The following is a 21,278-nucleotide window of genomic DNA, read 5'->3' as shown; positions in this document are numbered from 1 at the left end:
GCCCTCAGGTGACTGAGTGGAGGAGACCTGTATTTGGGTGTCTGAGTGGAGGTGAAGGTTAGGGGAAAAGTCACCTCAGGTGTAAGAGTAGAGGTGAAGCTAAGGGGTGACCTATCCTGAGGAGTCTGAGTGGAGATGAAGCTGAGGGGAGATCTGGTCTCAGATGTTTGAGTAGTATGAAGGTGCAGGGAGACCTGCCCTCAGGTGTCTGAGTGAAGGTGAAGGTGAGGGGAGACCTGACCTGAGGTTTCTGAGTGGAGATGAGGGTGAGAAGAGACCTGTCCTGAGGTATCTGAGTGGATATGAAGGTGAGCGGAGACCTGCCATCAGGTGACACAGTGGAGAGAAAGCTAAAGGGAGATACACCCTCAAGTTTCCAGGTGGAGGTGAAGGTGACGGAGACCTTCCCTCTAAGGTCTAAGTGGAGGTAAAGGTGAGCAGAGAACCTCCTACAGGTGTCTGAGTGGATGTGAAAATGAGGGTAGACCTGTGCAGAGGTGTGCGAGTGGAGGTGAAGCTGAGGGAAGACCTGTCCTCAGGTCCCTGAGTGGAGGTAAAGCTGAGGGGTGACCTGCATTCAGGTGTCTGAGTGAAGATAAATGTCAAGGGAGACCTGTCCTAGGTCTCTTAGTAAAGATGAGGTGAAGGAAGACCTGCACTCAGGTGTCTGAGTGGAGGTGAAGCTAAAGTGGAGACCTGTCCTGAGGTGTCTGTGTAGAGGTGAAGAAGAGGGGAGAGATGCACTGAGGTTTCTGAGTGGAGGTGAAACTGAAGGGGCACCTGCTCTCAGGCATCTGAGTGGAGATAGAAATGAGGGGGGACCAGCCATCAGCTCTCTGAGTGGAGGTGAAGCTGAAGGGAGTCCTGCCCTGAAGTGTCTGAGCAAAGATGAAGTTGAGGGGAGACATGCTCTGAGGTGTGAGTGGAGGTGAAGCTGAGGGGAGACCTGTCCTAGTTTACTGAACTTGGGGTGCACACCTTAGGTACCCAGGTAACTGTCATTGACAGTAGTGTTTCCTATTTGCCCCAATGTACAATCACACTACAGGGCCACGCCCACAACAGGGTATCAATAAACATGTTTGGAAAAGTAAATGTAATACTGTTCACCCTTGAACAATTTGGCATTTAGGCAGGCTATTCTGCAGTGGAGGTTTTTTTTAGATCGGCCCTCTCACTGCAGGTTGAGTGGTTTCCTCATAGGTTTTAGTGAGAAACCTGTGTAGAAGTGAACTCAACGCAATTCTGACCCATGTATTCAGAGGTCAACTGTACTTGGTTTTACTGCAGTTAATAATTTCCTTCAAACACCATGAAAATGTCCTACCCTAGAATCTTTAATTTCAAAGGACACCCCATTACCACGAGCACAGGTTATTAGAAAAGCAACCCTAAATGGAGGATGTGTCAGACATGCCTTCCCTGTGGAATCTGAGGGAGTTGGGGGTCTTCGCCCACAAGGGCTTCCAGGATGCACCCCTGGGGAGCACAAACGTGTATGGACCCCAGGTCATGGAAAGGAACCCCACAATGTAACACAAGTGGCCCTGGCTGGGATCGCAGTGGCTCCAGAACACATTCCTCACACCTGTGAATCCTCTGCCCGTCACTCTGCCCAAGTTAACACAACACCCAGCAGGAGGACCCGAGAATACAAAGGGACACAACTGTCTCTAACTGACTCTGCAAGTGATCATGAGTGAAAGGAGCAAGGCAGCGGTCCCAGCTACACTGTGGATGAGCCATGCAGCGCCTCCTCAGTGACGGCAGCTGCACAGGGAGGCCGCATAGGGTGACTCCATCTGTGTGAAGCAGCCAGAGCAGGCATGTCCGCACAGACAGGAAGCAAGAGCGGGTGCCAGGGGGTGAGGACGCAGGCCCAGGCTGATGAAATGTTTTAGAGGCAGATGGTGATTGTTCTTACACGTGTTAAATGGTTACATTTTATGGTTCGTAAATAAAGATGTTAAAAAAAAAAGTTGTCTGATTAAGGAGGTGTGAATGAAACAATACGAAGTCTGAGATTTGCTAGAAGCTCCCAAAGGGGAGGGAAGGGCAGGGTGCGGGGTCGCGAGGAGGGCGCCCTGACTGCCTGTTTCCCACACGAAGCAATTTCCCACCTGAGAAGGCAGGACACAGACCCTGCAGGCCAGGCAATAAAGAACATGGTGAGGCCAGGGCCCTTCCTCAGAGTAGGGGCGTTTTAACAATCCGACCCAGAGAGATGCTGGCTTCCTACAGGGAAAGCTGCACTGAGGAGCGAGGACAGAACGAGCATAGAACATGGGCCTGAGCGCTCTGCGTTACTCCTTCTGCTTCTGAGCAGGATTCTGAGTTTCCATAATAAAAACCTATAAACAGCCAGTGCACACACTGGCTAATGCGACAAATAAGTTTACCCAGTAAATTCTCCCAATAAACAACCTTGGTGAGCAGAGAAAAGGGAAGGGGCTGACTTTTTTTTTTTTTTGGTGGTACACGGGCCTCTCACTGTTGCTGCCTCTCCCGTTGCGGAGCACAGGCTCCGGACGCGCAGGCTCAGTGGCCATGGCTCACGGGCCTAGCCGCTCCGGGGCATGTGGGATCTTCCCGCACCGGGGCACGAACCCGAGTCCCCTGCATCAGCAGGCGGACTCTCAACCACTGTGCCACCAGGGAAGCCCGGGGCTGACTTTTAAAACCTCACAAACAATGGACGTTTTACATTTTCATCAGAACCAACTGGAAGAGACTGAAAGCTAACAGGACAGAGGAGGCCTGGCCTAGCTCCCACCCACAGCCTGGCCACCAGAACAGTGTCCCCGTGGACACCGGCGACGGGCTTGTGGCATCACTGTTGTCAAATTTGCTGAGGGCATTTGGAAATGCGTTCTCTCCTAACTTCACCTGTTTTGAATTTTAAATTTCAAGGCTGCTTGATATAAGATTTTTAAATATAGGCAGTTATATCTAATTACATGAAAAGTTAAAAAGTATTCATTAGACTTTTACAGCTTTTATTATATTTTTAACAGCTGGAACTTATTTTAGAAGAGATGGCTGTCCACGGAACTACTTTGGGGGATGGTCTGTTGTTTTGTTCTTTAAAGAAACTCAAGTCCTCCCTGGTCTAAGAGTTCCAGATTTTGCTCCCAAATGGTCTGTATTAACGCCTTACCTCCAACTGTCTGTTAGTGACAGGCCTTCCCCCGTCAGAGGTGGCCCACAGCCCACCGACCACTCATCTCCACGGCAAGGAAGCAGAGAACCAAGAAGGGAGGGGTGTGTGTGCCAGGCCTCCTCGCGCCCATGTCTACAGCCCTCGGCCTTGAGCTACCCCAGCGACCTCTATGCAAGGCTCCTGTTTTACAGAAAGGCTCTGATTAGAAAACTAAAGCAGTTCCCAGCGATTTTTCACTTTGTAAGAAGGCATCATGGATAAATATTTTATTTTTATTTTATAAATTTTTAAAAAAGATTTATTTTATTTATTTATTTTTGGCTGTGTTGGGTCTTTGTTGCTGTGCACGGGCTTTCTCTAGTTGCGGTGAGCAGGGGCTACTCTTCGTTGTGGTGCACGGGCTTCTCATTGCGGTGGCTTCTCTTGTTGCAGAGCACAGGCTCTAGGTGCCTGGGCTTCAGGAGTTGTGGCTCGCGGGCTCTGGAGTGCAGGCTCAGTAGTTGTGGCCGCACGGGCTTAGTTGTTCCGCAGCATGTGTGATCTTCCCGGACCAGGGCACGAACCCGTGTCCCCTGCAGTGGCAGGCGGATTCTTAACCACTGCGCCACCAGGGAAGCCCTGGATAAATATTTTAGATTGCTCTCCCCTGGCTGTGGAGGGGCAGCTGTGAATTTGTAGAATTCTCCCACTTTCTTGCCTGGCACAGAGTGCTTCTCGAAGGCCCACTCGGGAAGCAGGTGGATGGGAATTCATGATAAAGCATGTTCTTCCAAGCCGTGTCCGTGAGTGCTGCGTGGAGACGGCTGAACAGAAGCAGGGCAGGACAGAAAGGCCAGAGGGGGTGAAGCAGTGGCCCGACCGATGCAGCCAATGGGTGACTGCCCCCACCCCGCCCCCAGTCCAGGAACATGGTCTGTCTTGGGACCCGCCACATCTTGGCACCGTCTGAGAGAGCAGAGAAGGCCTGTGTCAGTGTCTGATGACCGTGGGCAGCGGTGAGCCACTCCTTCGACAAGGACATGGGGCTTCCCCAGGGAACAGGGCCCTGCTGCATGGCCACACGGCAGAAATGGCACCATGCTGCTGCCCGGACCTTGCAAAACCGTAGCAGGAATTCATTTCTACACATCAAATCTATCTACACCCGTAAAAGCACCTGGGGCTACGGGCAGGGGCAGCCGTGGACATCAACTGCGTTTAAGGCCAAAATAAAGTTTTCATCCTCAACAGTCTGAAGGCGGCCGCTATGCAGGGGTCCCCTCTGCACCTCTGCAGCCCTCGGGCATCTGCTGCCGGCACTCTTTGAAGTTGATACTCTGTCCCTTCTGCCAGAGGAAAGTGCCAAGGCGGCTTCCTCTGCAGGAAGGGACCTCCGGAGCCCCCGACCTCGCTCCAAGTTTCTAGAGATAATCCTTTCTTCTTTGTGGGGGCCGGGAAGGTGGGAAGAGGAAAGGACGGCCACACGGCCATCCTTAAGAGCAACAAAGAAGCCCTTTAGGATTCCTGTCAAAGCAAAGCACAGATAACAGAACCAGAAATCCAACTTTTTGGGAAAGTTGATACTAACTGAAGAAACTGGAGAAGAAGGGACAACTCGGGCTTCCATTTGAGCAGGACAGCACTGGGCTGGTCCGTCTTCCGTGAGGTCACTCGCATTTCACGCAACAACAGTCACTGAGCTCTGGCTCTGTCTCTCTTCAGTGTCACTGACCCCAAGATGTTTCAATGCCTAGAGCAAGAGGACGGGCACCCAGGGCACCAATAAACATGCTCCAGTCCACGGCGACTTGGCCAATGACTGAGTAAACACGGGGATGCCAGAGAGACCTGTGGGGAAGAGCCCACGTCACTGTGTGTGCCCCCCTCGAGGAGGGGCTGACACCACCACCCCCTCCATGTGTGGGCTGTGCTGTGATGACCTCCAATGAGGACACGGTGGAGACTTGGGACAGTGGAGACGCCTGATAGGCATGACCTCGGCCAGAGGTCAGGGCAACGTCCGCAGACAGGTCATGCTGAGGGCAGGGACTCCTGATCCGACGTGTCGACAACAGCACTTTACCTCTGGTCTTCCTCTCAAACCCATCACCACGACAACAATGAGAAAAACATCAGACAAATCCCGCCGGAGGGACATTCTACAAAACCCCTGATCGGTCCTCCTCAACACCGTCTAGGCGTCCAGAACAGGGGTGTCTGAGCCACAGTCCCAGCCCAAGGGGGCCCAAGGAGATGCGGCAAACAAGATTTCTGTGGGACCTGGATGGGGTCCCGGGATGGAAAGGACTGAGAAGAGGTGAATGAACAATAGTGTCAACACTGGCTTGTTAAGTGTGACAAATGCACCGTCTAATGTAGAGGATAATAACGGGAAACTGGGAGTGGGACACACAGGAACTCCGCACTGCTTCTGCAGTAATTCAGTAGGTCTCAAACTCTTCTAAAAATGAAGTCTGTGAAATTAAGAAAAGTCGAGGTAGCTGGGCAGCAACAACATCTGTACCTGTCAGGAGAGCTGCCTCCAACCCCGCAAACAGAACGCACAGAACGGCCGTCACCTCAAGGCCAGCCCAGCTCCCCTCCTGTGAGTGCAACACCCGGGGGCTCTGGCAACGGCCAAGGGAGGTGAACTCAAGTTCTGGCCAGAACAGGACAGACTCGCCCTGCATCTGATGTGCCTGGCCCAAAGCTCCTTGCTGCAGACCCAGCGCCTGGCCACCCCCCACCCCGTCCCGCCTGCCAGAGCTGCGCCCTCTGCCAGCAACGCCTCCTCTATGAAACCCAGACATGGAACCAAGAGTGTCACGGAGCTGGCCCTGGCTGTCTGCCCTTCGGGGACGACTATGACTCCTGCTGTCACCCAGTCCCTGGGCACCATTAAATCAGAACCTACTCCTGCCACACTTGATTGAGACTCTGGGGGGCGGTGTGTGATCCCAAAGCCATGCGGCGCGGCCACACCTGTGTCCTTGGAAACTCTGGGCCCCCCGGGCCGGCCTTGCACCTCTCCTGAGGGACCTGCTGGCCTGGTGGGCTTCTTACTGCCCGCTCTCGGTGGCAGCACTGTCCTCAGGGAGGCCCCCAAATGTCCAGCCCCTGGGCGCCAAGCCTCTGCCTCACTTCCTGTCTTGAAGAACCGTCTGGCGTCGTCTCCTTCCCATGTCCAGAAGACACGACAGGTGTCAGGAAGGTGCACCCCTGCTGCCTGCTGCACCCTCTCTCAGAGTTTCTCAACCAACCCAGACAGAACAGAACCACAGCCTAAGGAAACACCACGACGGCAGTGCATCTGCTCCTCCTTCTCCTCCCTCTGGCCAGCAAAGTCCAAGGACTCCCTCACCCACCCCGTAGCTCCGACCCACCTGGCCCGCTTTGTGAGTCTGTGGCACCTTGACCCTATGGGGCCCCCTCCTACGGGCCGTGGGAGTCGTTCCCTTCGGGCCCTGGGAGTCGTTCCCATTCCCTGAAAGGAGCCTGACAGTAGCCCTGGTCTAGAGGCAACAGGGCCCAGCTTCCAAGGCCTGAAAACCCAAAACCATGCCTGCCCTGCTCTTCAAGACGAGGTGGGGCAGGTGGGGAGGGCGGTTGTGGTCCTCGCCTTAGATCTGCCCACATGTGAAAGTATCGCCTTCTAACTGCCGGGCCTGGAACAGCAGAAACCCAGAGGAAGCTGGCACGTGTCCCTGACAAACCACAGGGCGTGTGAGGAGCAGAGCTGACAGCCACTATGGACTCAGGGCCACACTGGTGCTGGCAGCAGAGGAAGGTTTCGGAGATACCCTGCAGGTGAAATCAGGAGGATGTGGAGGTTGGTGAAACATGGGGGAAGCAGGAAGACTCACAAACAAGTCCCAGATCTCCCCAGGATCCCACCTGGGGGACAGGCTGAGTGTGGACATGCTGATTTGTGGAGCTAGGGGCACAGCTAAGTCAACAACACAGCCCAGGTGTCTATGGGGCCAGGGCTGGGTCTCAGCATGGCCATGGCTGGCCCCAAGCCTACCCATGCACTGCGCTGCCTCCAGGGTGCAGCTCCAGGAGAGGACCCCAGAGAGCTGGACCCTCACCCAGGGGCAGACCACCCCAGCTGGCCCTGTCTTGGTTCCCTTGTTTCTGCTGCAAGGTGGGAACACTGTGATCCTGCTCTCCCTCCTGCCACCACTAGACAAGCAGTTGATAACACCAGTCTTTTCTGGCTCCTCTGAAAGTATTGCTTCCCGAGTCTGAGGACCTGGGTCATCACCCTACAAAGCACTAACTGCATGACTAAAGCCACTCTCCCCAAAATGAAGATCTCTGACCATTGCCGCCATGAATTGGATTCATCAGGTTCCTGCTAGCCTCACCACGCATGTACTAGGACCATGTCAGGAGGGCGGGAGAAGGGCGGGCACGATCTCAGGATCCCAGAACGAGCAGGCTGTCTGGAAGGCTGCCTGACTCTGCCCAAGATATCGACATGGGGCCCCACCAGCCTCACTTGGCAGCAACGCTGCATCCCATGTCTGCTGAGGACGTTCATTTCCAACGCTGGGACTTCATCACAGATGCCAGTTGGGGTCAGCAGGAGCAGAGGGGACATCCACTTAAGAGAAGGAAGTGAGCAAGGCTTCAAGTGAAGCAGTGGCCATAGTGCACACAAGCCAGACTGGGCAGGCGCCGAGCCACCACCATGGGACCCCAGGGCAGGGGCCTCGGTGCCGGCCAAGATGTGCCCCGTGCACCTGCCTGGTGTCTCCTTGCCCCATGTGGGCTTCCTGTCCCCACTGCAGGCCACCAGCTGGATGACACTTGAAAGACATCCAATCAACAGTGTCCATTATCTGAGGATCTCACCCCAAACAAATATCCTTCTCCCTCAACTTAGAATAAATGGGACGTGAAAGAACAGAGTGTGTCTAACTCTCATGCTGGGGCATCAAGAAAAGGAAAGCCCAATTTCCATTTAAGGGGTCCTCACTCTCCCAGTAAGTTTCCAGCATCACTCTGACAACCTGGAAACTATCATCCATTAAGGAGCCCCGAGTCAAGGTGACCTGAGACACCTTCCAGATCGAGTGGCCTGCCCAGCCTCACCTGGGGCCCCACACGTGGGCCACAGCAAGCAGCCTGCAGTTCCGCTGGGAACACAGATGTTCGGCATCAAGAATGTGGTAAATAATCCACTGGTCTCCACTGACAGGTTTTTGTCTTGTTTTGTTTTGTTTTACATTTTTCACCTAAAACATCTTGTGTCATTTTTTATTAAAATAAATTTGTTTTATCTTTGGCTGTGTTGGGTCTTTGTTGCTGCATGCGGGCTTTCTCTAGTTGCAGGGAGTTGGGGTTACTCTTCATTGCAGTGCGCGGGCTTCTCATTGCAGTGGCTTCTCTTGTTGTGGAGCAGAGGCTCTAGGTGCGTGTGCTTCAGTAATTGTGGCTCGTGGGCTCTAGAGTGCAGGCTCAGTAGTTGTGGCGCATGGGCTTAACTGCTCCGCGGCATGTGGGATCTTCCTAGACCAGGGCTCGAACCCATGTCCTCTGAATTGGCAGGTGGATTCTTAACCACTGCGCCATGAGGGAAGCCCTCATGTGTCATTTCTGAGAAAACAGTTTTATTTTATTTTCCTTGAGTGAGCTTAAATTAATTCAAATCACATTTTTAAACACATCCAAGTGGAAGGGAGCAGAACATCTTTTTCACTGAAAAAATACAAGACTCTATTTTTGGCCATGTGTACTCAGACCAGTTTTCAAAAATCTTCCTGACCAACACATTCTAGATGTGACTAGAAATTACTGTTTAAAATTGACAGTGGAGGGGCTTCCCTGGTGGCATGGTGGTTAAGAATCTGCATGCCAATGCAGGGGACACAGGTTCGAGCCCTGGTCTGGGAAGATCCCACACGCTGCCGAGCAAGTAAGCCCGTGTACCACAACTAATGAGCCTGCGCTCTAGAGCACACGAGCACAACTACTGAAGCTCGCACGCCTAGAGCTCGTGCTCCACAACAAGAGAAGCCACTGCAGTGAGAAGCCCATGCACCACAACAAAGAGTAGCCCACACTTGCCGCAACTAAAGAAAGCCCACGCACAGCAACAAAGACCCAACACAGCCAAAAATAAAATAAACAAATTTATTAAAAAACAAAACAAAACAAAACTGACAGTGGAGGGACTTCCCTGGTAGCACGGTGGTTAAGAATCTGCCTGCCGACGCATGGTACACAGGTTCAATCCCTGGTCTGGGAGGATTCCACATGCCGCAGAGCAACTAAGCCCATGCGCCATAACTACTGAGCCTGCGCTCTAGAGCCCGTGAGCCACAACTACAGAGCCCGTGTGCCACAACCACTGAAGCCCATGCACCCTAGAGCCCACGTGCCGCAACTGCTGAAGCCCGCATGCCTAAAGCCACTGCAATGAGAAGCCCGTGCACTGCAACAAAGAGTAGCCCCTGCTCGCCACCACTAGAGAAAGCCCATAAGCAGCAACGAAGACCCAATGCAGCCAAAAATAAATTAAAAGAGAAAAGAGGGCTTCCCTGGTGGCGCAGTAGTTGAGAGTCCGCCTGCGATGCAGGGGACACGGGTTTGTGTCCTGGTCCGGGAAGATCCCACATGCCGCGGAGCGGCTGGGCCCGTGAGCCATGGCCACTGAGCCTGCGCGTCCGGAGCCTGTGCTCCGCAACGGGAGAGGCCACAACAGTGAGAGGCCTGCGTACCGCAAAGAAAAAAAAAAAAAAGAAAAAAACCCCAAACTGACAGTGGATACAATTTTCCCGGTTGCTGGGTGAGGTACAGTATGGCCCGAGCCCCGTGTTACAGACAGGTGCATCCTCTGAGCAGGACACTGGAGCCAGGCATTGCGCTCCCCCTCTCTGTAACTCCAGCTGTTAAAACGGGGCAAACGTACCCAGAATTCTCCCTCCTCTGACATGCGCTAAATCACACGTGCCAAGAAACAGCAGCCTTTTACACATCACAGACAACCCCAGCCAGAGTCCTCTTGTGCTGTAAACATCCACTGACCAGAGAGACTAGAGGCAGGCAGTGAATGCCTGTGGCCACCGAGGAGGTCAGACAGCCCGAGGTGGCAGCACCCGTGAATCCCAGGTGGGGAGAAGCAGACAGGAATGAAGGACGCTTCCCTCGCCTCACAGCAGCCTGACGGGCACGAGGCACATTCCACCTACCGGGAGCCAGCCCCTATTTCTACCCTCACTGCTTGGGCCTTCAGAAAAGAAAATGCCATAAATCAGATGTAAATATCATTTGTCTAGGAACCCACACAGTTTCTGTATGGAACTGGACACAGGATGCACCACCACAGTACGATGTTGCCACCCACTTGGTGACCCCTGCAAAACCTGGTAGCCGACGCCCATCACTGTTTCTTCTGATCCACGCAGCCCACGCCACAACACCAGGGCACTGAAGTTTCCCAAAGTCTCTGAATAAATTCTGGCTCTGACTACGAGGGTGTTAGCTGGTCAATAGTTCAATATCAACATGAAGGCCCCGGGAGCAGGGAGGGGAGCCAGGGTGACTGAGATGTCAGCCTTCTTTTCCGTAGACTGGATGGGGAGAGGTGTCTTCAGCTCACACACTGAGTGTCACTCACACTTGCTCGGGGACCAGGGCCAGACGACAGGAGCTGGGAGGGGACCTCTGATGGCTCACGAGCTGAGTGAGTGACACTGAAGGAGTCCGGCGTCTGGGTTAAAACCCATTCATGTCATGGTCCAGGACCTAGCCAGCCCCTTTGACCTGGGCCAGCAGCCAAGAATGTCAGGCCACCGAATGAACCTTTCCTCCCAGAAAACAAAGGCTCTGGTGGGAACATGGCAGGAGGAGGCCCACAGGTGCTTAACCTCCTGCTCCTCTACACAGACACCACCCCTCCTCCACTTCCTGCTCATGCACGCAGACACCACCCCCTTGTCTACTTCCTCCATGTCTACATAGACACCCACCCCGACCCCAGAGCTTTCTCTCAAGGCTTCACCTTCTCTTACAGAGTCCTCTGTGCTTCCTCTGGTAGGTGATTCTTCCCCAGGGCCGGAGCCCAGAACTTGAAGAAGAGCGGTACCCCCTCCTCCACTGTCAAACATGGCACAGCACTTCATGGCCCTCAATTTTCCTCCAAGCCTATCCAAGCCACACGCTGCACTGATGCCCCCGTCGTGTTCCCATGTGACTCTCCCTCCATGGAGCCCAACGCTGCCTCTGACCTGTCCGGCACTGGAGCCTATTCCCCCCAGCAGGGCTGGCCTGAACTGTGACCACTGGCACCAGTTCCTCTCAAACAAGGAAGGAGCAGGTGGGAGCAGGAGCAGAGGAGTAAGCCTCCAAATCAAGCCCCACCACCAGAGTGCTCCCAGCAGCCCACCCAGCAGCTTCCACCTCCATCTCATGGCCCCCCAGCACAAGAGGCTGGCAATGCTATCTCAGGTGTGGCCATGACACTCCTAACAGAATCCCAATTACACCCAAATAAGGAAGCTCCCGGATTTTGGTTGAATGCGACCAGCAGGGTCTACCACAGCCTAATTAAAAGGGTGACATTTTCCAAATTAACGTAAGAAGTAAGCTCATTTGCTTGCTCCTGTTACTAGGAGGCCTCGTTGGGCTCTGAGGGGTAACACCCCTGAACCCTGAGTTACCACGTGCCTGCATTATAGGTGCCCCATCCTTCCCTCTTACCAGATCTGCCCCACGTTGACCAGGGACATGTAGAGGACCCAGAGAGCAGCCATGAGAACCATATTGGCACAGCCGGAGACCAGGATGAAAGAGGAGATGCCCAGCCCGAGAAGAGCCAGCGCGTCCAGGTTGAAGTCCATGTGAGACCAGTCCAGCAGCCAGAGGACGGTGGGGGCATAGCTCACGGTCTCCCAGCTGACTTGCCCACGGAAGTGCTGCTGCACACTCCTCAGGTACACTCTGCAGGGCAGCAGTCCCCTGTCTCCAATCAGCTGCTTGTTCTGATGGAAGGCCACCAAGAATGCCACAACTGGAAGGAAAAGAAGACAAAAGGAACATGAACAGGAACACAGCCCTCTGTAGATACTTTTCAGACGTGCAGGGCCTCGGCTAGGCAAGAAGATGAGGCAGAGTCTGACCAGTGGTTTGGAATCAAAGCGTGGACTCAAGGGTATTTCACAAAATCTTGGGGGAGATATTAGAAGATCCAACCTGGAGAAGTCATAATGTATGTGTATATGTATACATAGCTATGTGTGTTGTATCTACTTATACACAACGTATACGTATATATAAAATAAACACACATTTATATAAAATATGTGCCTGATTACATAAAATGGTTAGTTAACTATCCCAGAATGAACTTTGCTTAAAGAAAATTTACAGTAAAACACTCATGTTAGAAAATAGAAAGGCCTCAAATCTAAACTTCTACTTTAAGAAATCAGAAAAAAGAGTAAATTATATATAAAACAAGCATCACAAAAGACATTTTTAAAAAGAGGTGAAATCAATGAAATTGAGAACAGGGAAAAACACAGAGAAAATCAATAAAACCAAAAGTTGGTTCTTCGATAAAATCAATGTAACTGTTAGAACTCTAGTCAGATTAACCAAGGAAAGAAGACACCAATATCAGGGATCAAAACAGAACACTGCTACAGATCCCACAGGTGTAAAAAGATAATACAGGAATACTACACATCTCTCTAAGATCTTGAGTTTGACAACTTAGATGAAATAGGAGAATTAGTTGAAGGACGCTAACTACCAAAACTCACAAAAGAAGAAATAAAGATAATACATCACAACCAGCCAACTTCATCTCAGAAATGCAAGGCTGGTTCAACCCTCAAAAAACTATCCATGGGCGGAGATCACCTTCCTCCCCACAGATACATCAGAAATACATCTACACGTGGAACAACTCCTACAGAACACCCACTGAACGCTGGCAGAAGACCTCAGACCTCCCAAAAGGCAAGAAACTCCCCACGTACCTGGGTAGGGCAAAAGAAAAAAGAATAAACAGAAACAAAAGAATAGGGATGGGACCTGCACCAGTGGGAAGGAGGAAAGGTTTCCACACACTAGGAAGCCCCTTTGCGGGCGGAGACTGTGGGTGGCGGAGGGGGGAAGCTTCGGAGCCGCGGAGGAGAGCACAGCAACAGGGGTGCAGAGGGCAAAGCGGAGAGATTCCCGCACAAAGGATCAGTGCCGACCGGCACTCACCAGCCCGAGAGAGCGGCTTGTCTGCTCACCCGCCGGGGCGGGCAGGGGCTGGGAGCTGAGGGGATGGCAGGGAGAGGACTGTCGGCGTGAACAGAGCCTGAAGGGGTTAGTGCACCACCGCTAGCCGGGAGGGAGTCCGGGGAAAAGTCTGGACCTGCCGAAGAGGCAAGAGACTTTTTCTTCCCTCTTTGTTTCCTGGCGCGCGAGGAGAGGGGATTAAGAGCGCTGCTTAAAGGAGCTCCAGAGACGGGCGCGAGCCGCGGCTAACAGTGCGGACCCCAGAGACGGTCATGAGACGCTAAGGCTGCTGCTGCCACCACCAAGAAGCCTGTGTGCGAGCACAGGTCACTATCCACACCTCCCTTCCGGGGAGCCTGTGCAGCCCGCCGCTGCCAGGGTGCCGGGATCCAGGGACAACTTCCCCAGGAGAACACACGGCACGCCTCAGGCTGGTGCAACGTCCTGCTGGCCTATGCCGCCGCAGGCTCGTCCCGCACTCCATGCCCCTCCCTCCCCCGAGCCTGAGTGAGCCAAGGCTCCGGAATCAGCAGCTCCTTTAACCCCGTCCTGTCTGAGCGAAGAACAGACGCCCTCTGGCGACATACACGCAGAGGCGGGGCCAAATCCAAAGCTGAGCCCCAGGAGCCGTGCGAACAAAGAAGAGAAAGGGAAATTTCTCCCAGCAGCCTCAGGAGCAGCGGATTAAAGCTCCACAAGCAACTTGATGTACCCTGCATCGGTGGAATACCTAAATAGACAACAAATCATCCAAAATTGAGGAGGTGAACTTTGAGAGCAAGATTTATTATTTTTTCCCTTTTTTCTCTTTTTGTGAGTGTGTACGTGTATGCTTCTGTGTGAGATTTTGTCTGTATAGTTTTCCTTTCACCATTTGTCCTAGGGTTCTGTCCATCCGTTCTTTTTTTTTTTTACTTAAAAATTTTTTTTTTGCTTAATAATTATTTTTTATTTTAATAACTTTATTTTATCTTACTTCATTTTATCTTCTTTTCTTTCTCTCTCTCTCTCTCTCTCTCTCTCACCCTCCCTCCCTCCCTCCCTCTCTCTCTCTCTCTTTCTTTCTACTTTTTCTCCCTTCTATTCTGAGCCGTGTGGATGAAAGGCTCTTGGTGCTGCAGCCAGGAGTCAGTGCTGTGCCTCTGAGGTGGGAGAGCCAACTTCAGGACACTGGTCCACAAGAGACCTCCCAGCAATATCAAATGGCAAAAATCTCCCAGAGATCACCATCTCAACACCAACGCCCAGCTTCACTCAACGACCAGCAAGCTACAGTGCTGGACACCCTATGACAAACAACTAGCAAGACAGGAACACAACCCCACCCATTAGCAGAGAGGCTGCCTAAAATCATAATAAGTCCACAGACACCCCAAAACACACCACCAGACGTGGACCTGCCCACCAGAAAGACAAGATCCAGCCTCATCCACCAGAACACAGGCACTAGTCCCCTCCACCAGGAAGCCTACACAACCCACTGAACCAACTTTAGTCACTGGGGACAGACACCAAAAACAACGGGAACTACGAACCTGCAGCCTGGAAAAAGGAGACCCCAAACACAGTAAGATAAGCAAAATGAGAAGACAGAAAAACACACAGCAGATGAAGGAGCAAGATAAAAACCCACCAGACCTAACAAATGAAGAGGAAATAGGCAGTCTACCTAAAAAAGAATTCAGAATGATAGTAAAGATGATCCAAAATCTTGGAAATAGAATAGAGAAAATGCAAGAAACATTGAACAAGGACCTAGAAGAACTAAAGAGGAAACAAGCAACAATGAACAACACAATAACTGAAATTAGAAATACTCTAGAAGGGATCAATAGCAGAATAACTGAGGCAGAAGAACGGATAAGTGACCTGGAAGATAAAATAGTGGAAATAACTACTGCAGAGCAGAATAAAGAAGAAAGAATGAAAAGAACTGAGGACAGTCCCAGAGACCTCTGGGACAACATTAAACACACCAACATTTGAATTATAGGGGGTCCCAGAAGAAAAAGAGAAAAAGAAAGGGACTGAGAAAATATTTGAAGAGATTATAGTTGAAAACTTCCCTAAATTGGGAAAGGAAATAGTTAATCAAGTCCAGGAAGCACAGAAAGTCCCATACAGGATAAATCCAAGGAGAAACACGCCAAGACACATACTAATCAAACTGTCAAAAATTAAATACAAAGAAAACATATTAAAAGCAGCAAGGGAAAAACAACAAATAACACACAAGGGAATCCCCATAAGGTTAACAGCTGATCTTTCAGCAGAAACTCTGCAACCCAGAAGGGAGTGGGAGGTCATATTTAAAGTGATGAAGGAGAAAAACCTACAACCAAGATTACTCTACCCAGCAAGGATCTCATTCAGATTTGATGGAGAAATTAAAACCTTTACAGACAAGCAAAAGCTGAGAGAGTTCAGCACCACCAAACCAGCTTTACAACAAATGCTAAAGGATCTTCTCTAGGCAAGAAACACAAGAGAAGGAAAAGACCTACAATAACAAACCCAAAACAATTAAGAAAATGGGAATAGGAACATACATATCGATAATTACCTTAAATGTAAATGGATTAAATGCTCCCACCAAAAGACACAGACTGGCTGAATGGATACAAAAACAAGACCCATATATATGCTGTTTACAAGAGTCCCAGTTCAGACCTAGGGACACATACAGACTGAAAGTGAGGGGATGGAAAAAGATATTCCATGCAAATGGAAACCAAAAGAAAGCTGGAGTAGCAATTCTCATATCAGACAAAATAGACTTTAAGATAAAGACTATTAGAAGAGACAAAGAAGGACACTACATAATGATCAAGGGATCGATCCAAGAAGAAGATATAACAATTGTAAATATTTATGCACCCAACATAGGAGCACCTCAATACATAAGGCAAATACTAACAGCCATAAAAGAGGAAATCGACAGTAACACATTCATAGTAGGAGACTTTAACACCTCACTTTCACCAATGGACAGATCATCCAAAATGAAAATAAATAAGGAAACACAAGCTTTAAATGATACATTAAACAAGATGGACTTAATTGATATTTATAGGACATTCCATCCAAAAAACAACAGAATACACATTTTTCTCAAGTGCTCATGGAACATTCTCCAGGACAGATCATATCTTGGGTCACAAAACAAGCCTTGGTAAATTTAAGAAAATTGAAATTGTATCAAGTATCTTTTCCGACCACAATGCTATGAGACTAGATATCAATTACAGGAAAAGATCTGTAAAAAATACAAACACATGGAGGCTAAACAATACACTACTTAATAACGAAGTGATCACTGAAGAAATCAAAGAGGAAATCAAAAAATACCTAGAAACAAATGACAATGGCGACACGATGACCCAAAACCTATGGGATGCAGCAAAAGCAGTTCTAAGAGGGAAGTTTATAGCAATACAATCCTACCTTAAGCAACAGGAAACATCTCGAATAAACAACCTAACCTTGCACCTAAAGCAATTAGAGAAAGAACAAAAAACCCGGAAGTTAGCAGAAGGAAAGAAATCATAAAGATCAGATCAGAAATAAATGAAAAAGAAATGAAGGAAATGATAGCAAAGATCAATAAAATTAAAAGCTGGTTCTTTGAGAAGATAAACAAAATTGATAAACCATTAGCCAGACTCATCAAGAAAAAAAGGGAGAAGACTCAAATCAATAGACTTAAAAATGAAAAGGGAGAAGTAACAACTGATAACGCAGAAATACAAAAGATCATGAGAGATTACTACAAGCAACTCTAAGCCAATTAAATGGACAACCTGGAAGAAATGGACAAATTCTTAGAAATGCACAGCCTGCCAAGACTGAATCAGGAAGAAATAGAAAATATGAACAGACCAATCACAAGCACTGAAATTGAAACTGTGATTAAAAATCTTCCAACTAACAAAAGCCCAGGACCAGATGGCTTCACAGGCGAATTCTATCAAACATTTAGAGAAGAGCTAACACCTATCCTTCTAAAACTCTTCCAAAATATAGCAGAGGGAGGACCACTCCCTAACTCCTTCTACGAGGCCACCATCACCTTGATACCAAAACCAGACAAGGATGTCACAAAGAAAGAAAACTACAGGCCAATATCACTGATGAACATAGATGCAAAAATCCTCAACAAAATACTAGCAAACAGAATCCAACAGCACATTAAAAGGATCATACACCATGATCAAGTGGGGTTTATTCCAGGAATGCAAGGATTCTTCAATATACGCAAATCTATCAATGTGATAAACCATATTAACAAATTGAAGGAGAAAAACCATATGATCATCTCAATAGATGCAGAGAAAGCTTTTGACAAAATTCAACACCCATTTATGATAAAAACCCTGCAGAAAGTAGGCATAGAGGGAACTTTCCTCAACATAATAAAGGCCATATATGACAAGCCCACAGCAAACATCATCCTCAATGGTGAAAAACTGAAAGCATTTCCACTAAGATCAGGAACAAGACAAGGTTGCCCACTCTCACCACTATTATTCAACATTGTTTTGGAAGTTTTAGCCACAGCAATCAGAGAAGAAAAGGAAATAAAAGGAATCCAAATTGGAAAAGAAGAAGTAAAGCTGTCACTGTTTGCAGATGACATGATCCTATACATAGAGAACCCTAAAGATGCTACCAGAAAACTACTAGAGCTAATCAATGAATTTGGTAAAGTGGCAGGATACAAAATTAATGCACAGAAATCTCTGGCATTCCTATATACTAATGATGAAAAATCTGAAAGTGAAATCAAGAAAACACTCCCATTTACCATTGCAACAAAAAGAATAAAATATCTAGGAATAAACCTACCTAAGGAGACAAAAGACCTGAATGCAGAAAATTATAAGACACTGATGAAAGAAATTAAAGATGATACAAATAGATGGAGAGATATACCATGTTCTTGGATTGGAAGAATCAACATTGTGAAAATGACTCTACTACCCAAAGCAATCTATAGATTCAATGCAATCCCTATCAAACTACCACTGGCATTTTTCACAGAACTAGAACAAAAAATTTCGCAATTTGTATGGAAACACAAAAGACCCCGAATAGCCAAAGCAATCTTGAGAACGAAAGAAGGAACTGGAGGAATCAGGCTCCCTGACTTCAGACTATACTACAAAGCTACAGTCATCAAGACGGTATGGTACTGGCACAAAAACAGAAAGATAGATCAATGGAACAGGATAGAAAGCCCAGAGATAAACCCATGCACATATGGACACCTTATCTTTGATAAAGGTGGCAGTAATGTACAATGGAGAAAGGACAGCCTCTTCAATAAGTGGTGCTGGGAAAACTGGACAGGTACATGTAAAAGTATGAGATTAGATCACTCCCTAACACCATACACAAAAATAAGCTCAAAATGGATTAAAGACCTAAATGTAAGGCCAGAAACTATCAAACTCTTAGAGGAAAACATAGGCAGAACACTCTATGACATAAATCACAGCAAGATCCTTTCTGACCCACCTCCTAGAGTAATGGAAATAAAAACAAAAATAAACAAATGGGACCTAATGAAACGTCAAAGCTTTTGCACAGCAAAGGAAACCATAAACAAGACCAAAAGACAACCCTCAGAATGGGAGAAAATATTTGCAAATGAAGCAACTGACAAAGGATTAATCTCCAGAATTTACAAGCAGCTCACGCAGCTCAATAACAAAAAAACAAACAACCCAATCCAAAAATGGGCAGAAGATCTAAATAGACATTTCTCCAAAGAAGATATACAGACTGCCAACAAACACATGAAAGAATGCTCAACATCATTAATCATTAGAGAAATGCAAATCAGAACTACAATGAGATATCATCTCACACCAGTCAAAATGGCCATCATCAAAAAATCTAGAAACAATAAATGCTGGAGAGGGTGTGGAGAAAAGGGAACACCCTTGCACTGCTGGTGGGACTGTGAATTGGTTCAGCCACTATGGAGAACAGTATGGAGGTTCCTTAAAAAACTACAAATAGAACTACCACATGACCCAGCAATCCCACTACTGGGCATATACCCTGAGAAAACCAAAATCCAAAAAGAGTCATGTACCAAAATGTTCATTGCAGCTCTATTTACAATAGCCCAGAGATGGAAACAACCTAAGTGCCCATCATCGGATGAAGGGATAAAGAAGATGTGGCACATATATACAATGGAATATTACTCAGCCATAAAAAGAAACGAAATTGAGCTATTTGTAATGAGGTGGATAGACCTAGAGTCTGTCATACAGAGTGAAGTAAGTCAGAAAGAAAAAGACAAATACTGTATGCTAACACATATATATGGAATTTAAGAAGAAAAAAAAATGTCATGAAGAACCCAAGGGTAAGACAGGAATAAAGACACAGACCTACTGGAGAACGGAATGAGGATATGGGGAGGGGGAAGGGTGAGCTGTGACAGGGCGAAAAAGAGTCATGGACATATACACACTAACAAACGTAAGGTAGGTAGCTAGTGGGAAGCAGCTGCATGGCACACGGATATCGGCTCGGTGCTTTGTGACCGCCTGGAGGGGTGGGATAGGGAGGGTGGGAGGGAGGGAGACACAAGAGGGCAGAGATATGGGAACATATGTATAACTGATTCACTTTGTTATAAAGCAGAAACTAACACACCATTGTAAAGCAATTATACCCCAATAAAGATGTTAAAAAAAAAAATCTTCCAACAAACAAAAGCCCAGGACCAGATGGCTTCACAGGCGAATTCTATCAAACATTTAGAGAAGAGCTAACACCTATCCTTCTCAAACTCTTTCAAAATATAGCAGAGGGAGGAACTCTCCCAAACTCATTCTACGAGGCCACCATCACCCTGATACCAAAACCAGACAAGGATGTCACAAAGAAAGAAAACTACAGGCCAATATCACTGATGAACATAGATGCAAAAATCCTCAACAAAATACTAGCAAACAGAATCCAACAGCACATTAAAAGGATCCTACACCATGATCAAGTGGGGTTTATTCCAGGAACGCAAGGATTCTTCAGTATACACAAATCAATCAACGTGATACACCATATTAACAAACTGAAGGAGAAAAACCATACGATCATCTCAATAGATGTCAGAGAAAGCTTTCAACAAAATTCAACACCCATTTATGATAAAAACCCTGCAGAAAGTAGGCGTAGAGGGAACTTTCCTCAACATAATAAAGGCCATATATGACAAAGCCCCAGCCAACATCGTCCTCAATGGTGAAAAACTGGCACCATTTCCACTAAGATCAGGAACAAGACAAGGTTGCCCACTCTCACCACTCTTATTCAACATAGTTTCGGAAGTTTTAGCCACAGCAATCTGAGAAGAAAAGGAAATAAAAGGAATCCAAATCAGAAAAGAAGAAGTAAAGCTGTCACTGTTTGCAGATGACATGATACTATACATAGAGAATCCTAAAGATGCTACCAGAAAACTACTAGAGCTAATCAATGAATTGGGTAAAGTAGCAGGTTACAAAATTAATGCACAGAAATCTCTGGCATTCCTATACACTAGTGATGAAAAACCTGAAAGTGAAATTAAGAAAACACTCCCATTTACCACCACAACAAAAAGAATAAAATATCTAGGAATAAACCTACCTAAGGAGACAAAAGACCTGTATGCAGAAAATTATAAGACACTGATGAAAGAAATTAAAGATGATACAAATAGATGGAGAGATATACCATGTTCTTGGATTGGAAGAATCAACATTGTGAAAATGACTCTACTACCCAAAGCAATCTATAGATTCAATGCAATCCCTAACAAACTACCACTGGCATTTTTCACAGAACCAGAACAAAAAATTTCACAATTTGTATGGAAACACAAAAGACCCCGAATTGCCAA

The 21,278-nt window shown here is 48.1% G+C and overlaps 1 protein-coding gene across 5 annotated transcripts in view; it reads right to left on the bottom strand.

The window, feature by feature from the left end:
* LMF1 (lipase maturation factor 1) overlaps positions 1-21,278 on the bottom strand; it is a 98,589-nt gene that overhangs the window by 65,255 nt on the left and 12,056 nt on the right. For 4 of the 5 annotated variants that reach the window (XM_073792528.1, XM_073792529.1, XM_033839314.2 and 1 more), the window contains exon 2: positions 11,846-12,155. In XM_073792528.1, coding sequence (XP_073648629.1) covers positions 11,846-12,155 — 310 coding nt within the window. Of the gene's footprint in view, positions 1-11,845; positions 12,156-21,278 lie in introns of those variants that run through there. The other variant, XM_033839315.2, reaches the window with a different exon arrangement.

Source organism: Tursiops truncatus, chromosome 15, assembly GCF_011762595.2.
Source record: "Tursiops truncatus isolate mTurTru1 chromosome 15, mTurTru1.mat.Y, whole genome shotgun sequence".
In the NCBI taxonomy this organism is placed as follows: Eukaryota; Metazoa; Chordata; class Mammalia; order Artiodactyla; family Delphinidae; genus Tursiops; species Tursiops truncatus.
The sequence above is the reverse complement of the archived record's forward strand: the minus strand, read 5'-3'. Positions and strand labels throughout refer to the sequence as shown.